This window comes from Triturus cristatus, chromosome 4_1 (genome assembly GCF_964204655.1).
Source record: "Triturus cristatus chromosome 4_1, aTriCri1.1, whole genome shotgun sequence".
Classification (NCBI taxonomy): domain Eukaryota; kingdom Metazoa; phylum Chordata; class Amphibia; order Caudata; family Salamandridae; genus Triturus; species Triturus cristatus.
In genome coordinates this window covers 377559113-377580753 of record NC_140585.1, presented here as the reverse complement: position 1 = coordinate 377580753, position 21641 = coordinate 377559113, and the positions used below count along the sequence as shown (strand labels likewise).

The following is a 21641-nucleotide window of genomic DNA, read 5'->3' as shown; positions in this document are numbered from 1 at the left end:
GTTGCAATGAAACAGAAGAGGTGGACCAACGACAAAATACTAAGAAACATCCGCAGCAAGGGTTTGGTGGTGATGTAGAAGTTCCAAGGTTGTCACAACTGAATGAAAGAGCCAGAACCTGCAACTTGTCTGTGCTGAAGATTAAATAAGGAGCAACAGAGAGAATAAAAAAAGTAAACAATGGTTTAAATTCTAACATATGCATCTTATAAAAAGACAAATAGAGCTGTTTTACTGGATAGATAAAGATGACCTTGTTGAAAGGGAATTTAACAGAGAATATTTGGATACATGAAAGGAAAGTATACAAAATGCAATACATTATTGTACTTGTATTCTAAAAATGGATTGAAATGTTTCAAGAAAGTTCTGTTTGTTTCCATCATGTTAATTAGTTACTTATGAATATTTATGTTCGTGGTGCTATAAAACTGTGTTGCCATGAAGCAAATGCACTCATTGTTAGCCCCTTTGAAGGCTGCCATTTTTAGTCCACTTCACGTCTTCCCTAAAATATTAAGACTACAGCTTGATATCCAACACGGTATCTGAAATTGTGCAATCCCTAAGCTACCAGTTCTCTTCTCGGGAGCCATCCAGTTGCATCATACCAGAGTTAGCCATTTCCTCACTGGCCTGCCAAATTATGTTTGCTTGTATGTCGGGAACTTTATACAATACCATTTTCATATGAAAAATATTGTACTCTTTGTACAGAAAAAATAAGACTTCCTAATTAGAGATTAAAATGCTATAAAAACAATAACTTTTAATATGTTGGCTTTTTTTTTTAACCTTTCAGATATTGATGAATGTGCCTCAGGCATTCATAACTGCCCTGGACATTTCAGCTGTCAGAACACCCATGGATCCTTCCGTTGCTTGCCCATGCAACAGTGCGGCATTGGATTCATACAAGATGCCCAGGGCCAATGTATTGGTAAGAGGTTTATTATTATTGTTATTATTATTTGTGTGTCATTAATGTTACTATATCCTCACAGGTCTACTAAGGTTATCCTACAGTCCTTTTAGAAGCCATCTACAAGGGAGAACTGAAGAGACTTGGGTTCTTATTTAGAGTGTGGCAGACAGATATTCTATCACAAATGAGGAAGATGTCTTGTCTGCCATATTACAAGTGCATTAAAGCCTATATTCCTGTTTGTGCTGAAATACCCAGCCTGCCAGGCTCTAAGAAGGCCCTTAGAGTTAAACTAGTGAAAGACCTGTCTTCAAGATACTGCTTCTGCAGCAGGAAGGTTCTTCGCGGTGGCATATATTTTGCCATCTCTTCTTTTTAACGTTCTTTCCCGTATTCTTTCTGCACATGCATGTTGCTAATGTATACCTCCTGACGGCCCTTTACAGTAGATGCACACAGATTTAACCATAAGCCAAATTAGCTTATTTTGAATTACAGCCTTTCCAAAGGCCACCAATAGATTATACAGGGATCTCCAACCTTTTCTGTAATAGGAGCTACTTATGTTTAATAAAAATCATACTGAGCTATTAATATTATTAGTGTTGTATTAGTGACCACATCAGACAAGATTACATGACTTGCCACCATACGTGAGATTTCTAGCCGTGATCATCTTAGTGCATCTGGTAGGGCTACCAACAGTAGGGTAAATAAAGAATGCTTTGTCAGTTTTGAATGCTTCTAAATGGGTAATATATAACAGCTGCAATATCACTGAGGCCTTGGTAATAAGATTAGTAATAGGTCTCGCCAACTTCACATGATTTATCACTGAAACATCAGCTTGTGAGATGAAAAAATATGCAAATTTTTACCTTGAAATCACACACTCAATGTTGGTATATAATTTCAACCAATCAAAAGCTTCTAAAAAAGTAGGCTGGGCTGTACACAGAAGACCTGCTTACAGGTGGCTCGATAGGTGGCCAGTACCTCATGAGCTACTCGTGGGAGACATCTGTATTATACACAGTACCCCTGACAGGCTAAAGTGCTGTCTTGATAAAATGAAAATTATTATGCCATTCGAATAATAAGTTTATCTTAAAATGGTATCTGTGAGGAAACTGGCTTTTTGCAGGTTTCACCCCACTTTTTGTCCCCATTATGACTGCTAGGCACTGGTGTGATGGCTCTGAAATACCCTGAACCATGCTTTCCAGGATTCAGTGCATGTGCTCTGACCATTGTAAAAGTGTATGGTTATTTGACTTATACCCAATAGGCACAGATTAACTCACTTGTAAGTCCCGAGTATATGGTAGGGAGATTATGCTTCATTTCTATTTTGTCCAAACGCGCAGCGGTAGAAATAACACCACCAAGAAGGCAGGTAGAATAATGTGTACAACGTTCAGTCTGGCTGGCTCACTCACTCGCACAAGGACTTCCATATCTCCTACACAAGAATCTTCATGCCCATTATACACTTTGCAACTGAAAGATAATATCCAAATAGCATGATCAAGAACAGCAGGCAAAAAAGAAATTGATATATCTCAAGACGTGAAGACTTTGGCAGAGAAGATAGTGCAAAAACACTCAAACTTCCACGTCATGTAAGCACCCTATTCTAGCGTCTTGGTCATCCACAAGTGAATTCAGGGACTTTTTATTTTACTTTGAATGTTTTACGTATGTTTTAAAAAATACTAGCATGCAAGCAGAGACGTAGCTTGGTCAGTAAGATTGGGGGGTGTGAGCTTAAATTTTTCCAACAATGGCATGGGCATACGATGCTATGTGTATGCTTCTGCCATGTCCCGAGCCAGAAGCAGAGACTCAAAAAGTCAGTTGTCTGACTTCCTGTTCGCAGGACAGGGCCATAAAAGCTGAAGAAACCTGCTTGGACGAGTTGGCAGCCCAGATCACTTGATTGTTGCTCCTCGTTGATGTGCAGCCTAGGAGATTGAGACCCATCTCTTAACAGTTGTACTCAAGTCTGTCGGACCCGGGAGAGTTGTCAGAATGCAGTTTGGTTGCCAGAAGGAGAGTCATCACAAAAAGAAGGGAACCGTTGACATTGTTGTGCTTGGCAAACAGTAGTCCAGTGGTGTAGGAAAGTGCCCTTTTTTGCATGGTTACCCCCACTTTTTGCCTGATACATGATGCACTTTGACTTGGTGTGTCCTGCGTCCCTGCCAATCAGTCTCTTGGTGCCTGTGTTCTTTCCCAAAACTGTACCTTTATACCCACAATGGGCACATCTCTGCCATAGGTAAGCCCCTTGTAAAAGGTATCATGGGTGCCAAGAGCACTGTGACCAGGGAAGGCTTCTAAGAGCTGCGGCACCTATTGTTCCACACTTAGGGGCCCTGAACCTTAACAACCATACACTTCCATTGCTGGCTGCGTGTTTTGGTTCAGAGAAAAGCGAAGAGTCAACATGGCAGACATCCCTGTGTGCCATGCCGGCAACCCACTGCCTGGGGCCCAAGTAAGACACTCCTCTAGCAGGGTGCACTAGACCACAGGTGAGGGTACAGTTGGATGAGCACTGTACCCCTACAATGTCTAAGTCCATTATTAGACATTGTAAGTGCAGTAAAGCCATGAAGAGTATATGGTTTGGGAGTTGGTCAATACGAACTCCACCACTCCATAAAGTCTTTACTAAACACTGAGAAGTTTGGTAGCAAACTTCTCTGCACGTTAAACCCACACTTATACCACTGTGGAATTTAATGTAAAATGCACACAGAGGGCTTCTTAGAGTTGCCCCTGAAAAATGACCAGCCCTGGTGTGGTTCCTGAATGACCACCCGCGATTTGCCACCACCAGACAGGTTTCTGGACCCCTGGGTAGAGAGCTTCCGCTCTCTGTGCCCAGAAACAAAGCCCATCCTGGGCAGAGGTGTCATGCCTCCTCTCCTAGGATGGGTTGGGTCCACGAAAGGGAAGCTTTAAAGGCCTGTCGCCTTTGTAAGCTGTCACTGCCTTTTGCTGCCGCCAGCAACTGGCGCCCACCAGTTCTGACCCCCACATAGAGTGGGAGAATCCGCAGGAAAACAGAATTAGGAGGAGAGGTGTGACCACCTTGCCATCCCCACCCCTCATGTGGAGGAGGCGAGGTGAGGTGAAACGTACATCTCAGTCCCCTCTATCTTGAAGAAGAGGGGACCCAGCCAATTAGGAAGAGGCTCATGCCCCCCCTCCCACTGGGGGGTGGCATAATAGGGCGTGTACTCACCCCAAGGAAGGGACCCATTGGTCCCGACCTGCACACTCTTGTAAATGCCCTCAAATTTAGTATTTAGTCAGATTTAAGGAAGAAAGAAGAATGACCGAAGAGCCGTGCTGACCCAGGAAGAAGAGGACACCAATTGCTTTGGCCCCAGCCCTACCTGCCTGTCCCAACTCTGATCTGCCTACAATGGAAACCCCGGCGTGTCCAACAGCTCCCCAGAGTCCGGAGGACCTGCCCTGAACTCACCTTACAGACTGTCTCCTGTGAGCACTGGAATTTCTCAACAAAGAGACACCCACAGAATCCGATCCAGGCGGCTCAGGTATCTTGCAACACTCTGCACCCGACGCCCACAGCCCAAGTTTGAGTGGCCCAACACCACAAGTAGCTCTCCCCAACAATCATTACCTGGGATCTGGTGATCCCCAATCTCCTTCAAGCTCCAAGTAGAGGCCTGCAGCCTCAACCTGAAGGGTCTCCCACATTCGCAACTGAAGCTGGTAAGAAGACTCGACACCAAAAGACACCCCTGCACCCGGCACCCCACGGCCTTGGGTGGCCCAACCCATGGTGTCCAGGCATCCCTCAAGTGGTCGCCTTCAGGAAGCCTCCATGTCCGAGCCTGCATCATTTTTTCCGAAGCGAAGATCTTCATTGGAATACACAGGGTCTCCGACGTCTCCTTGGCACTCTGCAGCTGGTCACCCCTGTGCCGCTGGTGGTGCAGCTCCTGTGCTGATTGTGGCCCCTGCAATGCTGATCTTAACCGCAGGAGCTTTGCTCCCATACTCGAGTGGCCTGCTTGTAAGCAGCCTTTGACCGAAGGCCTCCTTAGCCCCTTTGGCTAACATTAGGCCCCTGGACTCTGCATCCGGCCACCCCAGTGCCGCTGGTGGTGCAAATTGAGTGCCTAACTGGACCTGGGGGAACGTTGGTTCTAACCCCCAAAAAACTATTCTTGCAGGTCGTTTACTTACATGAAAACAGATAACCTTCTTTTTCCCATAGGAACCAATCTTGTGATATTTCGTCAAGTTGAACTTTTGTATATTGCAAACCTGAAAAAGTCTTATTTACCTTGTATTGTGGGATCCACGGTGTGATATGTATAGCACCCCGAGTAGTCAATGTAATCCAAAAGTAACGCAAAATAATCAAAAGTAATTTCCACGTAATTTAAACTGTTTTTAAAGCACATACACACCTGTAACTATTGCAAATCCATTCCCAATTGTCTTACCTTGTAAAGTCTTACAATTGCAAGTACATTTTACCTGCCTGTGCCAAGTCCTGCTTGGTTCTGGAAATAAAACATACGTATTACCTTTTTTATACTTACCTAATTGGTATGGATTTAGTCTCTGAGTGTGTACCATAAGTGAGTAGTCTCTTGAGTGAGTGAATACAATAAATGCTTAACACACCCTCTGGATAACCCTAACTGCTCGCCCACACTACCACAAAGAGAGCTGTTAGTACTTGCCTGATTTAACCTCTACTATACTTCTGGGGACTCCCTGGACTCTGTGCACACTATACCTCACTTTGGTATAGTATATCCAGAGCCAGCTTCCTATAAGTGGTGACTGGACTGTAGCTGAACCTGAGAGGTCTTGAATGAAATTGACCCCTGTGACCAAAGTGGACTGAGGAGTAGTAGCCCCAGGAAGTCCCTGTCGACTGCACAGAATCTTAAGCATCCTTCAGCATCTTCAGCATCACGGATCCCTTGCCTCAGAACTACTCGATAGACGTCAATTGCAAGTTGACATTATTGCTAGAACTGGACTGGAGACTCATTTTCTTGTGAAGGTAACGGTCTCTTCGGACCTTGTTGGTCCCCTTGACTGGTTACCTGCTGGAGTTAGATGCCCAAAGTATTTCTAAGTAGCCAAATCCATCCTTGAAGTAACATTTTGAGGAGAATGTTTCTGTATGTGAAATTTGTTGAACTTGCCAAGGCTTGTTTGCAGTGGAGTGAAAAGTCTTGATTTATTGTCCTTGTAAAATCTATATCTCCTGAACCCTCTGGTAATCTTTTTTCATTTTGGTGGGCATAAATTCATAAAAATACAACCTATTTTTGTAAATTGGTGTTGGATTTCTTGATTTCTGTTTCTTTATTCAGTTGTCTTAGTGCTGTTTAAATGCTTTACACTTGTTCCTTTGTTGAGGCCTGATGACTCGTAGCCACAACTACCTACGTTTGAGCATAGGTTTGATAAACGAAGCCTGACTGGTTTTAAAGTGGTTGGAAGTGTATTACACGGTGAGGTCTTGCAACCACACAATATAATAAATCCAATTTCCTCACAGTATCTTAAAAATGAAAGAATGAAATGACTTTTACCATCCCCTCATCGGCACCAAAAAAGAGACCGGCTATGAAGGCTCTGCTAAATGCTTGACCCTCTGCCATTACCTGAAAAGTGTACGTGTGAAAAGGCAGTCTGCTACATGACAAAACACAAGAGGAGGAGGAAGGACATTTTGAGTATGAAGGGAATCCGCATTCGTCTGATGGCAACTTGATAACAAAAGTAGTTTTGTATACTCCCAGCTATATGAGTATATCGCTAATGAGAGAGATTGGGTTATAATTAAGGCTTCCTGTTTTCCGTTTTTAGGTCTCGGCTAGCGAAGGCTGCGCTTGCGCAGTCTCGCCTTCCGAGAGATAATGACTTGGAGAAGAGGGGCTTGAACCCGCCCCTCTTCTCCCCTCTTCTCCATTGGCTGGCCTCTTGAATGCTGGCCAGCCATTGGAGAAGAGGTTCGTCACTCCGAACAGGCCCCGTCCTTTTCGGATTCGGGGGCGTGTTTTTTGCAACTTTTCTAATTATCTCCTCCAGCCAATGGCAAGAGGAGAGAAAAGAAAAACACGCCCCCGAATTCGAAACCGCCGCTGCCTTTCTCCGAGGCATTTCTGCTTCGCCTCGGAGAAAGGCAGCGGTGTTAATGGCGTCCTCTCCGCCTGCTCTCGCTGCCGCCATGACTTCCAGCCGCGACACTGCTCTCGCTGCCGCCATGACTTCCAGCCGCGACACTGCTCTCGCTGCCGCCATGACTTCCAGCCGCGACAGATGAACAGAAGGGGCTTACGGGCAGGTGAGGAAATGGAGGATGAATACAACCGAACTACTAATTCACCTCATGCATGGATTACTACACTGGGATTATTACACATATCACACAGCGGTCGGGGATTACCCTGTTTTGCTATACAAAGAGAGATTTCATTGTTGGTAAACATAGGTTAGAGACTGCGAGGGTGTGGCATGCGCGCCCTCCCGGTTACTCACACAGGCTGCCTCTCTAACCGCCAGAGGGGGTGGGGTGGTGGTTGCAGCTGCGTGGGTGTCCTGCTTAACTGAGCCCGCCTGCCCTCTTTGTGACAGAGGCAGCGCCATGAAAGGTGCAGCACCTGGGCAGGTGGCGAAGCGCTGCTCGGCGCGGGGAACGGGACAAGTAATGAACCCTCTTCACACTCACCTGGGGGGAGGGGAGGTCTGCCTACCTATACTCGGAGCTCTTAGTGGGTTGAAAAAACGGGGGGGGATGGTGAGTCTCAAAGGGGTGTAACCTATGTGATAAAGTGCGCGGTTGAAACATGTAAGCTAAAAATCTCAGCTGCCAGACAAGAATTTCGCTGCCTCTTTTTGTGTAACTCTTTATTGCATAATTACTTACAATCATTACAAACATGCGTCGATGTTGCAGCATGAAGAGCATTGAGATAAATTTGCATATAACATATTAAAACCGGACATTTAAAACCTAAAGTGAGTCAGCCTGCCTGCTCACCTATGGTGTTGCTAAGCGCGCTAGGGCTATGTGCGCTATATGCAAGAGACCGTTGGCCATACTGTACCGTACCGCTCCTCGAAGGGAGAGGCTTTCTAAAGTGCCACATGCCGGTCGTTAAATATTTAATAAACGTTACGTGCATGTATGATATACAATATTTTAAACAGATCAGTAAAAACCACAGAGAATGCCGCCATAGTCACGTATGATTTAATAAGCGTGCGGTGCGTGCTAAGAGTGGAATGCACTGGTACGCGAAATAGGGCCATGTGTCACAGTGCCTCTTTCTGTAATTGCATCCAGATGTATAATAGAACAGGCGTGCACTTGAACCGGCCTGCACATATTAAAACAAGCCCAGGCTGTTGGCTTTATCAATGGTTGTTAGCTGCAGAAGATGACTGAGCAACAACAATGACTTTGTGGTAACTTATTGTGAACGTGCTTCAGTTCTGTATTTATGAAACTGTGAAATAACTATACCACGTGATTAGAAACGTTATATCAAATTCTTTGTAATATACTTGTATTTATTGATGCTTGAAAAAATGTCTCACAGCTGGTAATACTTGGCAGCAGCTGCCCGTGCAGCAGTTTTATCACTGCAGACCTGCTACATTTAGAGCCTGAGCTATGCCCTTCACCCCTCCTGCCCGGCGGCGGAGCCCCACTGCCCGCACCTTCAGGCAACGAGCAGGTGATGAATCATTAATGTATCTTATGATCAGCTACTTCGAGGCTGTATGCACCACAAAGGAGTCCCTCCAAAGGTAGTGGCCACAAGTGAAGATCTTTTTTTCACGTCCACGGTGAGGGGGGTCACAACATCACTCTATGCTTATATATCACTACCTCACAACATCCCTCTCCCTCACTACCTCACTCTTTCACTACCTCACTCTCTCTAACTCACTACCTCACTCTCTATCTACCTCACTCTCTATCTCACTACCTCACTCTCTATCTACCTCACTCTCTATCTCACTACCTCACTCTCTATTTCAATACCTCACTCTCTATTTCAATACCTCACTCTCTCTCTATCTCACTACCTCACTCTCTCTCTGCTAATGCAATATGTATCACATATGCAAAAAAAAAGCTAATGCCAATAGAAATGACAATGCCATTTATTTAGGGATACAAAAATGATAAAAAAATAATGAGCAATACGAATAGCTCTACCTATAATATTGCCGAGACCATTGCATTGTAAATGCTTGTTACTGATTTTTACAGAAAAATACAGACAGAAAACCATTTATTTTCTTCTCTGTATTTATTTTTAAATGTGGATAAAAACGGAAATTGGGTGCTTTTTCACTGATTCCAATTAAACTCTGCCATGACTGCCAGGCCAATAACTGTGTGGATTGATAGGTAAGGGGGTTAAAAAAAGTAATTTAGTAAAGAGGCTTAAACAGCAGTAGATATGCACAAGGCTGATGCTGAAAGGTGCATATTTTCATATAAGTGCGTTGATTTATCTGCTACGGATGTTTATATCACTGATGCCTAGCAGGCATTCAAGCATGACTGCATATTTATTGGTTAAATAAATGTGGAAATATACCAGTTTCAGCTTTATTTTTTTCACAAAACCAATAATAAATATGGATAAATACAGATAAAGTTAACAAAAAATAAACATGGATAAATACAGACAGAAATGTCCCAAAAATAAATACCATAAAACCGGTTAGTTCTAATATATAGATCAATTTACCTCACCAAGAATGGTGCCACAATGTTCGATGTTCCAGGCAATGCAATGTTTTGCTGCCAGAGTGCTCCTGATTCACCGAAAATATAAGTGTTTTTGCAGCTGTTTTCTTGTAATTTGGTGCCACTCCGTTGACACCATAAGGCAGCAACCATGCTAAACTATATGGGAAAGCCTCACCTGAACCTGGCGCCATTAACCACCAGTAATTCAATTAGTATTCATTTGCAATACTTGGTTTTATCCAGCAAGCATCTTCCCTTTAAGGTCCAGTTTTCCCCTTTATGATGTGTTGAGTCTGATCATGAAGATTAAAAGCCTACACTTTCAAGTGAAGGGAGATTTGGTAACATTTCTATTTTGTCCAAACTCACAGCAGTAGAAATAACACCACCAAGGAGACAGGTAGAATGAGGAGTACAAAGTCCAATCTGGCTTTTTAACATGCACAAAGACTTCCATATCTCCTACACAATAATATCCATGCCCATTATACTCTATACAACCGAAAGATAATATCCTAATATCACGATTAAGAACAGTAGACAAAAAAAGAAACTGGTATATTTCAAGGTGTGAAGACTTTGGCAGAGAAGATACTAAAAAACACACTCACAATTCCTCGTAAATTAGGCACGTTGTTCTGGCATCTTAGTCATCCACAGGTGAATTCTGGAACTTTTTATTTCACTTTTAATATTTTAAGTATGTTTTAAAAAATACTAGCATGCAAGCAGAGGCGTAGCTTGGTCAGTAAGATTGGGGGATGTGAGTTTCAACAATGGCACTGGCATATGATGTTAAAATACATTGTACGACAAGCGGGGAGCATGACAGGGGATAAACGGGCAATGGAAAGGGAAGCAAATGCGAATTGGTAGGGGTACTGACTGAGTGAAAGCACAATATTTTGTAAACTAACCATCATTGTTGAAGACTTTCAAAACTGTGAGGTAAAAGTGTGTGTGTTCATTTTGATAAAAATTCATTTCAGAATCCAATAGACACTTCACCATACGTGACTGAAAGCACCTGTTGCCAACTATTTAGCAGAAAATGCATTTATTAGGGTGGGTGTAAAACCTTAAACACCTCTCTGAAGCTTTGCCCTTGCAGGCAAGGTAAAAAAAATCATACATTCTAATGGTGTCACTCATGGAATATAGTCCCTTATGCGAGTAAGATTATGCCCCACATAGTTATTTTGTCTGTACTGTTTTAAATTGACTAACAGATGCTTAACCCAAATCCACGACCTCAGTTCTTCACCACACAATAATTAATGCATGTTGTCATTTGTGAATATATAGGAGGGAGATTTAGAGAAAAAAAACGGGGGGAATAAAGCTTCTCCCTTTAATATACAGGTGAGTGGAGGATATTTCAAAAGAGAAAGTATGATGGGCCGTATCAAACATAGCATCAGAAAAGCAAACTTAAATAAAGAAGAGATGTAATCAATTATGCAAATCAGAAAGCAGATTCGAGAAATTTAAAATGGCATGCAAAAAATCCAATTTGAAATACACAACCAATTTACAGATACACTCTCAGTGACCTCGTTCAAATATTCCTTTAACAAAAAAATATAAATGGCAGATTATTTAACGAATTTAGGGATTTGTACATATGGTTGAAAACCACAAACATACCTCAGAATAGTAGCTGTGGAGCATAGAACTGTACACTCCCAACTGGGCCTTAAACACTGGCAGTCTCCCCCAAAGAGGCCCACACCCCAACTAGCTTTTAGTCCCCTCAAGATAAGCGGAGTTATCTCTAGGGACCACCATCTCACCATAAGAGGCCCTTAGCTGTTTACTGGACTCAGCCAGCTAGCTCTATAACACCACTTTGGCTCAGAGATGCTTTGCATGTACTCTGATATGCCCAAAAGACTTTTGAAAATCCCTCACCCATGATCCTTTGTTTTTCTCCAGACACCTCTAACCAACTCCCACACAGCTGTGACCCACCCTCATACATTTGGGATGATCTCTGTTGGAGAGAGCCTTCAAACTCTTCCATTTGCACATGCTATACCTTAGCCAGCCTTCATTTCACATTCCATAGATAGTCATTAGATAACACCCAATGTCTCCCAAAACCTCTAGGCACACCTTCATACACTGCCAACAGACTGTAACAGGCTTTCAGCCAACATTCTGACAACCCTATTAATGAAACAATCCTAGTGATCATTCTACCCACCTTTAGCTACCCACAGATGTGTCTGTGACCATACACAGACCCTCGGCGTACCATCAAGTGCTCTCAAATGGTCCTTCCTTACCACTCATAGGCTGTCTTAAGACAGACACTCCCCTGCAGACCCTTGGACACGCTCAAACAGACTTGAGACTCTGCCTGCACTTAGGTTCTCCCTGCTTGCCCTCAGACCCCTCAGTGAACCCTTAGGCTCGCTCAGCACATCATGAGAGAAAATCTCCTTACCATCAGTTACCCAGAGCTGCTTTATAAACATCCCTGGCTTCCCCGCAGAAACTGTTAGTGTGCCCCAGAAGCCTCGACCATGCTCTGAGAACACTAGCATTTCCTCATAGACACTCAGCTGTCCCTACATTATCCCCAGCTGATCCTTGCACTTTACTAGCTGACCCTTCTCCACTAGCAGGCACCTAGGGCCCCCAGAATGTCTGAGATCCTCTGCTGACCTTCAGACACTCAATCTAGACTATCCGTGATCCTTCACTCACCTTCAGACACAATACCTGGATCTTGGAGGCCCTAAGCCAGCGTTCAAGAAGCCGAAGCTGGTCCACAGACACCCAGAGTCTGTTCTGAAAGAGGTTCAGAGAACTGCAGATAGCCCTTCAAGAGTATCATATTATCAATGGTGTCCCACAGCTTTTTATCAGACACCCACAGTTTGACCTTTTGACACCCCGAGATACCAACAGGCACTTTTAGCAGGTGCTCAGAGACTGTGAGTCAGGCCATGGAGATCTTCAGGCTGCCTTTATACACCTGCAGCCCATGCTTAAATTCCCATAACTGGCCAGCAGTGATCCTCAACATACTTTCAGAGACCGCAAAGCTCAGCCAGCCTTCAGGCACCCTTATTTGGTCATTAACTACCTAAGCCGGCCCTTGCCTACTTTCAGACATCTCCAGCTGGTTATTAGATCATATTAGATGGTACCGTCCTTATGTCTTCAGACATCATCAGCAGACCTTTCAGAGACCCTAAGTCCATTACTAGACACCTTCACTCTCCCTTAAGGAACCCTAGGCCACTCTCTGATACCTTGACCAACTCTCAGATACTTCCAGCAGGCTGTCAGCCTGCACTTGAAGCACCCCCATATTACCCTTGGACACACCCATTTTTCCCTTAGCCGGTCATCATGTTATTCTTTACAGTCCAATGTGCTCTCAGAATCCATTGTTGTGTCCTTAGGCACCTCCAGCATGTCCTTAAAATTCAAGAGTGTGTGATCATACACTCGAAGAACTGTCCATGTGTTCACTTCATGCTTAACCACCCTCAGAGACCATTGGTGTTCCCTCAGATACCCCAGCATACCCTCACGAGTCCGTAAGTCTATCTTTAGTTTGCCACTGCTGGTCCTAACACTTGGCCAGCCAGCCCTCTAGACCCGAGGTCTCTAACCTTTTCTGTAATGAGAGCTACATATGTTCAGTGAAACTCATACCAAACTACTAACCGTATTAGTGTGTGAATAGTGATCACATCAGATATCATTACATTAGTGACCACACACCACATGCAGAATTACCAGTAGTGAGAACCCCAGAGCACCAGGCAGGGTTGCCAGCAGTAATGTGAAGACGGCTCTATCACTTTAGAATGCCACCTCTACATGTTTAATGCATGACAGCTGCAATGCTCCTGGTATGAAGGTAATATTAGTAATACTTCACAGGGATTCATAATTTATCATTCAATTATCACTGTTAAATAGACTTTGGAAATTCAACTATTTTTCTTCAAACACCACCTTATGGGTCAGATTGGGGGATGTCGGAATGCACAGGTCAGGTTGGGAGATGTCTGAATGAGCACATTTTCAGAAGACACCCTCGTTTCAAATTTGGGATACATACGTTAATTCAACCAACCCTAATCTTCTAATTAGTAGGCAGAGCGGCACGCAGGAGTTCTACTTACAGGTAGCTGGACAGATACCAGTAATTGATGAACTACTGACGGAGGGGTGTATGATAGAACCGCGAGTAGATAAACCATGCGTGCCTCTACCACGCAACCTAAACAACGAATGTGTCTTAACCATAGATTCTTTTACCTCGTAATTTTGTGGTAAAGGCATGAATGGTAAAGGGGTATGTGTGACTAAGGTTGAGCCCCCCTGCCCAGGCCCTAAGCTACAAACTAACCCCTTACCTCCTACCCGCCCTGATGTCCAAATACCCACACCCTGTCCCTAACCCTTAAACACTACCTCAACCCCCACCACCCTCTTGCGCTGTTCCTAAAACTACCCCAACCCCTTACACTGCCCTTAGACTAACCCTATTTTTTAAAAAAACCTCAACCCTAAAAACTACCCTGCCCTCCCCTAAGCCATAAAAACTACCCCGACTACCCATTCCCCTTCCCCTGAGGCCTAAAACCCAGTCCCTAAACCCTGTCCCTTAACCCTGTCCCTTAACCTGACCCAGCCCAGCCCTAAAAACCACCCAGACCCACCTCAGCCCTAAAAACTACCCCGATCCCCCCAGCCCTGAAAACTACCCCTGAACCCCCGCCCTGAAAACCTACCCCCACCCCCGAAAACTAGTCCCCAACCCTCCAGCCCTGAAAACTTCCCCCGACACCCCGCACTGAAACCTACTCCTGATCCCCCCCAGCCCTGAAAACTACCCTGCCCTCCCCCTGTGCCCTGAAAAATAGCCCTGAACCCCCCACAGCCCTGAAAACTACTTCCAACCCCCCCAGCCCTGAAAACTACCTCTGACCCACCCCCCAGGCCTGTAAAACTACCCCGAGACAAAACTATCCCGACCCACACCAGCCCACAAAACTACCCCCGACCCACCCCCAGCCCACAAAACAACCCGACGCACCCCCAGCCCATAAAACTACCCGCCCCCCCAGCCTACAAAACGACCACAAAACAAGCCCCAGCCCAGAACGACACCCAGCTCCACTTACCTCCCCGCTTCCTGCAAGATCTTTCTCCTTCTGTCCGTAGCAGCTAGACCACGCATTGCCTTAACCACGCATATGTGTGGTTAGGGCATATGTTTGGTTAAGGCAAGCGTGATTTAGCTTGAGGAGGCGGAACACTCGTGGTTTAGACCACGGTGTTCCGAATGTTTCCCCTCATGGAGAAGACTGCTTCTGACCCTTAGTACAATGCAAGTTAAATTCAAATGACTGAAAAACAAAACATGTATACAATTCAAAAGACATGGGATGTTCTAACGGGTTTAATGCATAAAAAGTATATGGTCAAACAGGGCAAGGCAATGATGGATAAACGTAAAGAAATAGGTACACAAATAAATGTTAAATATGAAGCGTGACTATTGTCCGTTAAAAAACAAAATTCTATCAGACCTGAATTGACAGTCTATGTGATGAGCACCCTTGCTAAAGTGTCCAGGTCTAAAAATCTGCATTTGAATAATCTCCCCAAAATGTAGTTCAATAGGCCCTACCATAACAAACTGAGCAACGGTGGTGCCCCAAACACTCTGATGCAAGTATCTTGGTTTAGAAATGCATACAAAGGGTGACTTTCTGTTTGTGAAATGTATAAGTGCCATTCTCTATTGTGGATAGTGGCCCATTGTTGCAAGTTGGACTAACAATTCAGCAAAGATGATGACTTCTCAAACAAAAGACAAAAGCAACTTAAATAATGGTGAATTTGCACTATTTCTGCATGCCTCGCTACACAGTTGTGCTTATGGTGTGAAACTGAAGTGTTGCAGCTGAACCAGAAGATTGGGCCTCTAATAGAGGTGTCTGGCACTACAAAACGTCTTCTGCATGTTTGCAGAGAAACAGTTTCTTGAGTTTGGCACACATAGCAGACAGAAATGCCCTTTAGGTTGCTGTGTACAGTGATGCATGAAACATGCAGTGGGGAATGAGATCCCATAGCCCACACTGCTGATCAATGTCACCCCGACCAGTTCCATCTTTCCTCTTTTGAGTCCTTCTGCCCCTGTGGGTTCTAGTCTATAGCTAAAACAAGCTGAATTCGGGGTTCTGGAGACTCTACAAGTAATGCACCTGTGTCCTAAACCTGCCAGATGGAAATACAGGAACTTTTCTTGTCCTAGGGTCAGGATGTGGTGATGGCTCACGCCCATAAACTGACGGGGAGTTTCCCGATGGTTATCTTACTAGGGGGAACCCTACTGTTCTTCTCGGAGTCATTAAAAAAGACACCACTTATCACCTCTTGTCACAAGATAGATCAATCCTCCAGATGCAAGCATCATTTAAACAGAACCGGTGCTGGTATGTGTGGCCATTTGAAAAGCCCACAGAAAACAGACAGGGCCCCCTGGTGATGGACAGGGAGCCTTTGGTGGGAGGGGGGCAGTGAGTGGTATTTTAGCATGAATTTAGCGTGGAACACATATTTTCTCTAATTTCTAGTCCAATAACAACAAATAGGGAGTCCAACTGCCACAGCGATTTTTTTATATTTTTTATATTGCAAAACAAACTGAATTATATTGGTGTAGTTGTTTGTAACTCAAGTGTATCAAGTAAAAACCGATTGGATGCCTACAAGCTGTGCATCTGTCAGGACAGCAATTACAATTAGATGCAGGCTGTGAACATTCCAGATACGCATGGACATAGCTTCTTCCATTTAGAGGAGACACTGTCTCTAGAACCATCAGCACAAGACGGTGGAAATGGTAGAGGATACTTTTCTGAGACATGTACTTTTCTCTTTCCATGCTATGCTCTTAAGGATTTGCACCATCTCCACCAATCCTTTCACTGCGTAGATGTCCCGGGTGTTGTGTGGGTTCCTTGCTTTCCTTGTGGTAACTGCGCTCTTTTACTCCATGCAATCGGCAGGTGAGCTGTCCAAGCTTCTAACCCTTGTCTTTGTCCATGCAGATATCAATGAGTGCCTGCGTACCAGTCCTCCTTGCCCACCGGGACAGACTTGCATTAACAACGAAGGTTCTTTCACCTGCCAGAGACATGTCCTAAACTGCGGAAGAGGCTATCACCTCACAGCAGACGGCTCAAGATGCGAAGGTAACGCCTAAAACAGTGAAACTCAAAACATTGACAAGATAAGCAATGACTGATAACTTATACACAGAAACTGCTTCTCTTACATTCATCAGATCGCACTGGAATGAGGTTTTCTGTCTTACCACCTTTTTGTCGCTGTTTTTCCTAGATATAAACGAGTGTGCAGCTGTTCCTCAACCATGCGGAGAAGGTCATGTCTGTAACAATTCCCCTGGAAGCTACCGATGCGAGTGCCGAGCTGGCTTCTATTTCGACACCATCAGTAGAACTTGTGCTGGTAAGCTGCATGATCCAATCACTGGCAACTCGTTAACGCAAAGGTGAACATAAACCTAGCAGTCTTATGACCGGGGCATCGAAGGCGGGAGCCATTCCCTTCAGGATCATGATGCAATTAATTGTGTCTATAGAATTGATAATTACCCTGCTCAAAAATGAAATCATTGTATTCCTCTGTAAACAAATACAAGTCTTCTCTTTCGGGCTCACTTCCGCGTAGGGCGAGAGGTAAGGATTCAGCCCTCTCTGTCTCAGTACATTGCGTGACTTTTCTAAAACAACCACTTTTGATGCACAAGAAAGGCAGCTGTTAGTTTGGTTCAATAATTTGGGCCATTTCAATAAGGAGCCCTAGAGGGAAACAATCTGCCAGACCACCCCCCACTCAATGAGTATCAATCCAACAAGGTTCTGGCAGATATAGGCACTTGCTAAAATATGTCTTAAGGAAAACGATGAGGGAAGATATTTTTATCTAAAACCTCGGCCTACTAACATTATAGCATAATCTGGCCGTATCCTCAGTGCCCATCACCTTTAAAATAGCAGGACAAGAAGGAAACACAAAATAACGGTCAGTCAGTCCACTCAAAAAAACACATACCCCCAACTATTAGTTTGTATGTGCTCAGAAAAAGTGTAGAGAAGAGAGAAAGTATCTCACGTGCGCACCACCAGAGGAGCTAGTGGTTGGTTCTCACCAGCTTGCCCACGTTTATGTCATCATTGATAACTTTCTCCATGAAAAAAAAATATATTTGTATAGTGTGTCCAGTAAAGAAAAAAGTGCTGAAAGATAGATAATATAATAATATAATATAATATAATAATTTGGGCACCTGTATATTTGGGTTGTGGCAGGGGTCTCAGTTAATTTCACATAAACCACCAAAGACCTGTCAATTGCAATCAACATTTAACTGCCATCAGCTTGTTTAAGGAGGCAACCAACTATTCACCATACCCATCTGCTGTTCTGATGGATTTAGCGTTCTTCTCCACTTGCAGAGAAGGAGTGTTTAATGTTTTGTTTTAATGTTCTAGATATCAATGAATGCCGACGCTATCCAGGACGCATCTGTGCCCACAAATGTGAAAACACTCCCGGATCTTACTACTGTAGCTGTACTGTGGGCTTCAAGCTTTCAATTGATGGAAGGTCTTGTGAAGGTATGGTGCTTCATGCATTGAACCCAGATATGCGGAAAACAATGGGAAGGCACGCCTTATTTACGTGAAAACTTCATTGTTAACCCTCCGGGACAAAAATAAATTCTCTGGTGGTAAAGTTGAGGCCTCAGTTAGACGCATTTGTCTAGATCAAGAGGCGGAATTGATAAAGTTATGAAAAAAGTAATAGAAAATCCACAGAGTGTAGAATGTACTGAACCTATAAATAGTGCTGGATAGTATGACAATTTTAAGATTTACCTAGATAATGTGTGTGGCACGCTGAGCACAGAGCTTGGCTTATAAAAAACAGCACTGATTGATTGAGATCATGCAAAAAAATACCCTAAAAAGACTCAAATGATGTGAAGCCAGTGTTAGACAATATTTAATATACAAGTATTTTATTCTGGTTGGGCTGAGGGTTGCAAGCAGTTAATAGCCATTACAATAATAAAACCATTTTTCTAGAACAAAAGATTGATAAGATGCATGGAATGTATAAACATTTTTTAAAAAGTGTGTCGTTGTGCTCGTGTCATGCCTGATTGTAGATGGAAACACGCTGGCTTGACCTCTGTCTTGAATACTCGGCTAAATGCACAGCTTAATTGAAATCATTTTGAGCCATTAATGGAGTGCTTGACAAGCTGCTCATTTTTGGAATTCAGGCGTTGATGCGTTCGGAACAAGGATGGGGCCTGGTGTTACTGTAACTTTTAATTCATCTTGTATCCCTGAAGCTACATGCAATATGTTCACTGTTTAGGAAACGTCAATGTTTTCTGTAAGTTGCAATTCTAAGAAAAACATAAGATTTACTAGCATTCATAGCAGTAATGTAGCCCTGCACACAGTATTAGGTTGGGCAAGATTTATTTTCCCACTGACCAGCTCCAGGGCGATTTACTGTCTGGGTCGGAGCACATTTCGAGAACCATCCAATACAAAGTTGTGTTGTTGCAGACAAAGCTCTTGGCCAGGGATAAGGGTGGTGGCTTCTCATGCAGAGGTTTCTTCTAAAGGAATTTTCTCTCAGGAATAAAGTCTTAGTCTCAAGAGTGTTACAATTTGTCACATCATCTTTTCAGTGCCTTTCGTACTTGTTCTGGAAGACATCACAATCTATTGGCAGGGCTACCAGCCACCCCAAGAGGCCACAATTCTCAAGGGATCCCTATAATCGCAAGCATAACCAGAACAGCCTTTGCGACTACAAAATACACATACACAAAGCTACCCTAGCGCTGCGTAGGAGATCTTTAGCCGTCGTGCAGCTCTTTTTCAAAGCACATACTCGTGCTTGTGGCGGCATACGCCTTGCGGGAGTGCGCAGCGGCGCGCCACAAGCACGAGTATGTGCTTTGAAAATTAGGAGACTGCTCTCCCAAGCGCGCACTTCTCTCCCGGCCACTCACTTTTTGCTTGCGCTTCTTGTTTAACTTTAAGCGCGAGGCGCGCATGCTTGTGTTTAACTTGTTAAAATCTGGTCACCCTACGAACATCTAACCGCCCCACGTTGCTCTCTTTCTCTTCTGCCCCTTGTTCCATCTCGCTGTCTCGTGATCTTGCACCGCAACCCAGCCTCTCTTTGTATTGCTTTCCCTCGTGCTCTTTCCCCCCTACCAAATACTCCCTTCTCCAACTTACTATGCCGGTCATCCTGCCTTCAGGTTGGAATGGAAATTAAAACCCTGGGCAAGCATGTTAACAATAAAGATAGCTATGTGGGTTGAGCGCCGGCCACACAGTGCATGCTAGTGAAATCGACCTCCTCCCACAGCACCATCCTGTGTTTGGAGCACGCTATGTTGCAGTAATGAGCGAGGCTGTGTTGCAGTAATATGCAACATCGCTAAATACTTATATGGTCCCAAAGGCGAGACCAATGGCATTGCCATTTTTAGTGACAACCTACGAAATCAACAGCTCTTCAGTACTACTGATATTAGCAGTCTACAGCCCGCAAAGACATTCGGAGGCGGGGAGATCTGTGGAGAAATGGAGACCGTCACAGTTACCAACAAGAAGCAGCCCCGCAAGACCATAAATGTAGGGGCAGAATCATTTACATTTCTGGCGGAAACTTGTCATGTAACTGACAGTCACTGCTCCTCTACCAGGTCCTCACTGGCCCCGTTCCCTCCGTAACCGTCCTTCCAGAGGCCTTCACCAGGCATGTACAAAATCCTAGACAGTCCCAATTGCCTTTCAGAGGACTCTCCTTGCTAGTGACTTCCGCGACTCCGTCCCTACTGGCCTTTCGGGGAAGTCCCCCAACCTGTGACTGCCACTACTTCAGCCATATTGGCATTTCAAAGGGCTCTGTTAGAGTGTGACTGCAGATTCCCCTGCCCCACGGGTCTTTCAGGGATTGTGTATGACATGCAGTGTCAGTGTGTCTACTAGGAATTAAAAATAGGAGTGCAAGGTCTCAAACCTAATGGAATCCTCCTCTCCCAATCATCTGCTCGCTGTCTGCCAGCGTCACCCTACAACTTGAAATGCCTGTACTATCCTCAGCTTAACAATGGAAACAGTCGAGAATACTACACCAACTGCAGCACTGACCTTTGTTTTGTGCTCAAGGAGCCCCTTTCCAGCACCCCTGCCTCCTTCGGATGCTTTAAACCAGCTTAGTGAATGCTGTATGGCTCAATGAGTTATTGAATTCATTAAACAAAAAAGTTGCCGCAAGCTCCGTGCGGCGTTTTGATGGTAATCATGCCGGTTTATTCATGTAGTAATCTAGGTGCGATTGAAGCACCTCGGAGGTTGTGACGTGCAAAATGAATCAATGGCACAGTGGTGTGCTACAAAGGGAAATCCCTTTATAAACTAAAGTTTACTCTGGGTTTTCCTTCTCTTACCACCACAACTGCGACTTGGTTGAAACAGATGGACTGGAGCACCAACAATCCTGCAGGAAGACAGGAGTGTGAATTTCTTACAGAGCAGTGGGTGATAAGGGTGTTAATACTAAATGCATATCCAATCCTTGGCTTCACAACAGAGAGCAATGGTCACTTATGTTCAGGGCTGCTGTATTTGTGCTGCATAGTGCAGTGCAGCACCCCCACCTTAACAAACCGGCATTAAAATATGCAGAAAGAAGTTGCCACTAATGCAAGGGCAAAAAATATACCAACATTATTTATGATAAATAATTTTTTTATAAGGTCTTCAGTTGTAGACAATTTCTTCTAGGTGATATATAAAGTAACAAAAATGCATATAATACTGTTTTATT

At 44.2% G+C, this 21641-nt stretch overlaps 1 protein-coding gene across 2 annotated transcripts in view; it reads left to right on the top strand.

Moving 5' to 3' along the window:
* Window positions 1-21641, top strand: part of FBLN1 (fibulin 1) — an 852642-nt gene that overhangs the window by 301991 nt on the left and 529010 nt on the right. For both annotated transcript variants that reach the window (XM_085652428.1, XM_085652429.1), the window contains exons 8-11: window positions 803-940; window positions 16799-16942; window positions 17091-17219; window positions 18266-18391. In XM_085652428.1, coding sequence (XP_085508554.1) covers window positions 803-940; window positions 16799-16942; window positions 17091-17219; window positions 18266-18391 — 537 coding nt within the window. The remainder of the gene's footprint in view (window positions 1-802; window positions 941-16798; window positions 16943-17090; window positions 17220-18265; window positions 18392-21641) is intronic.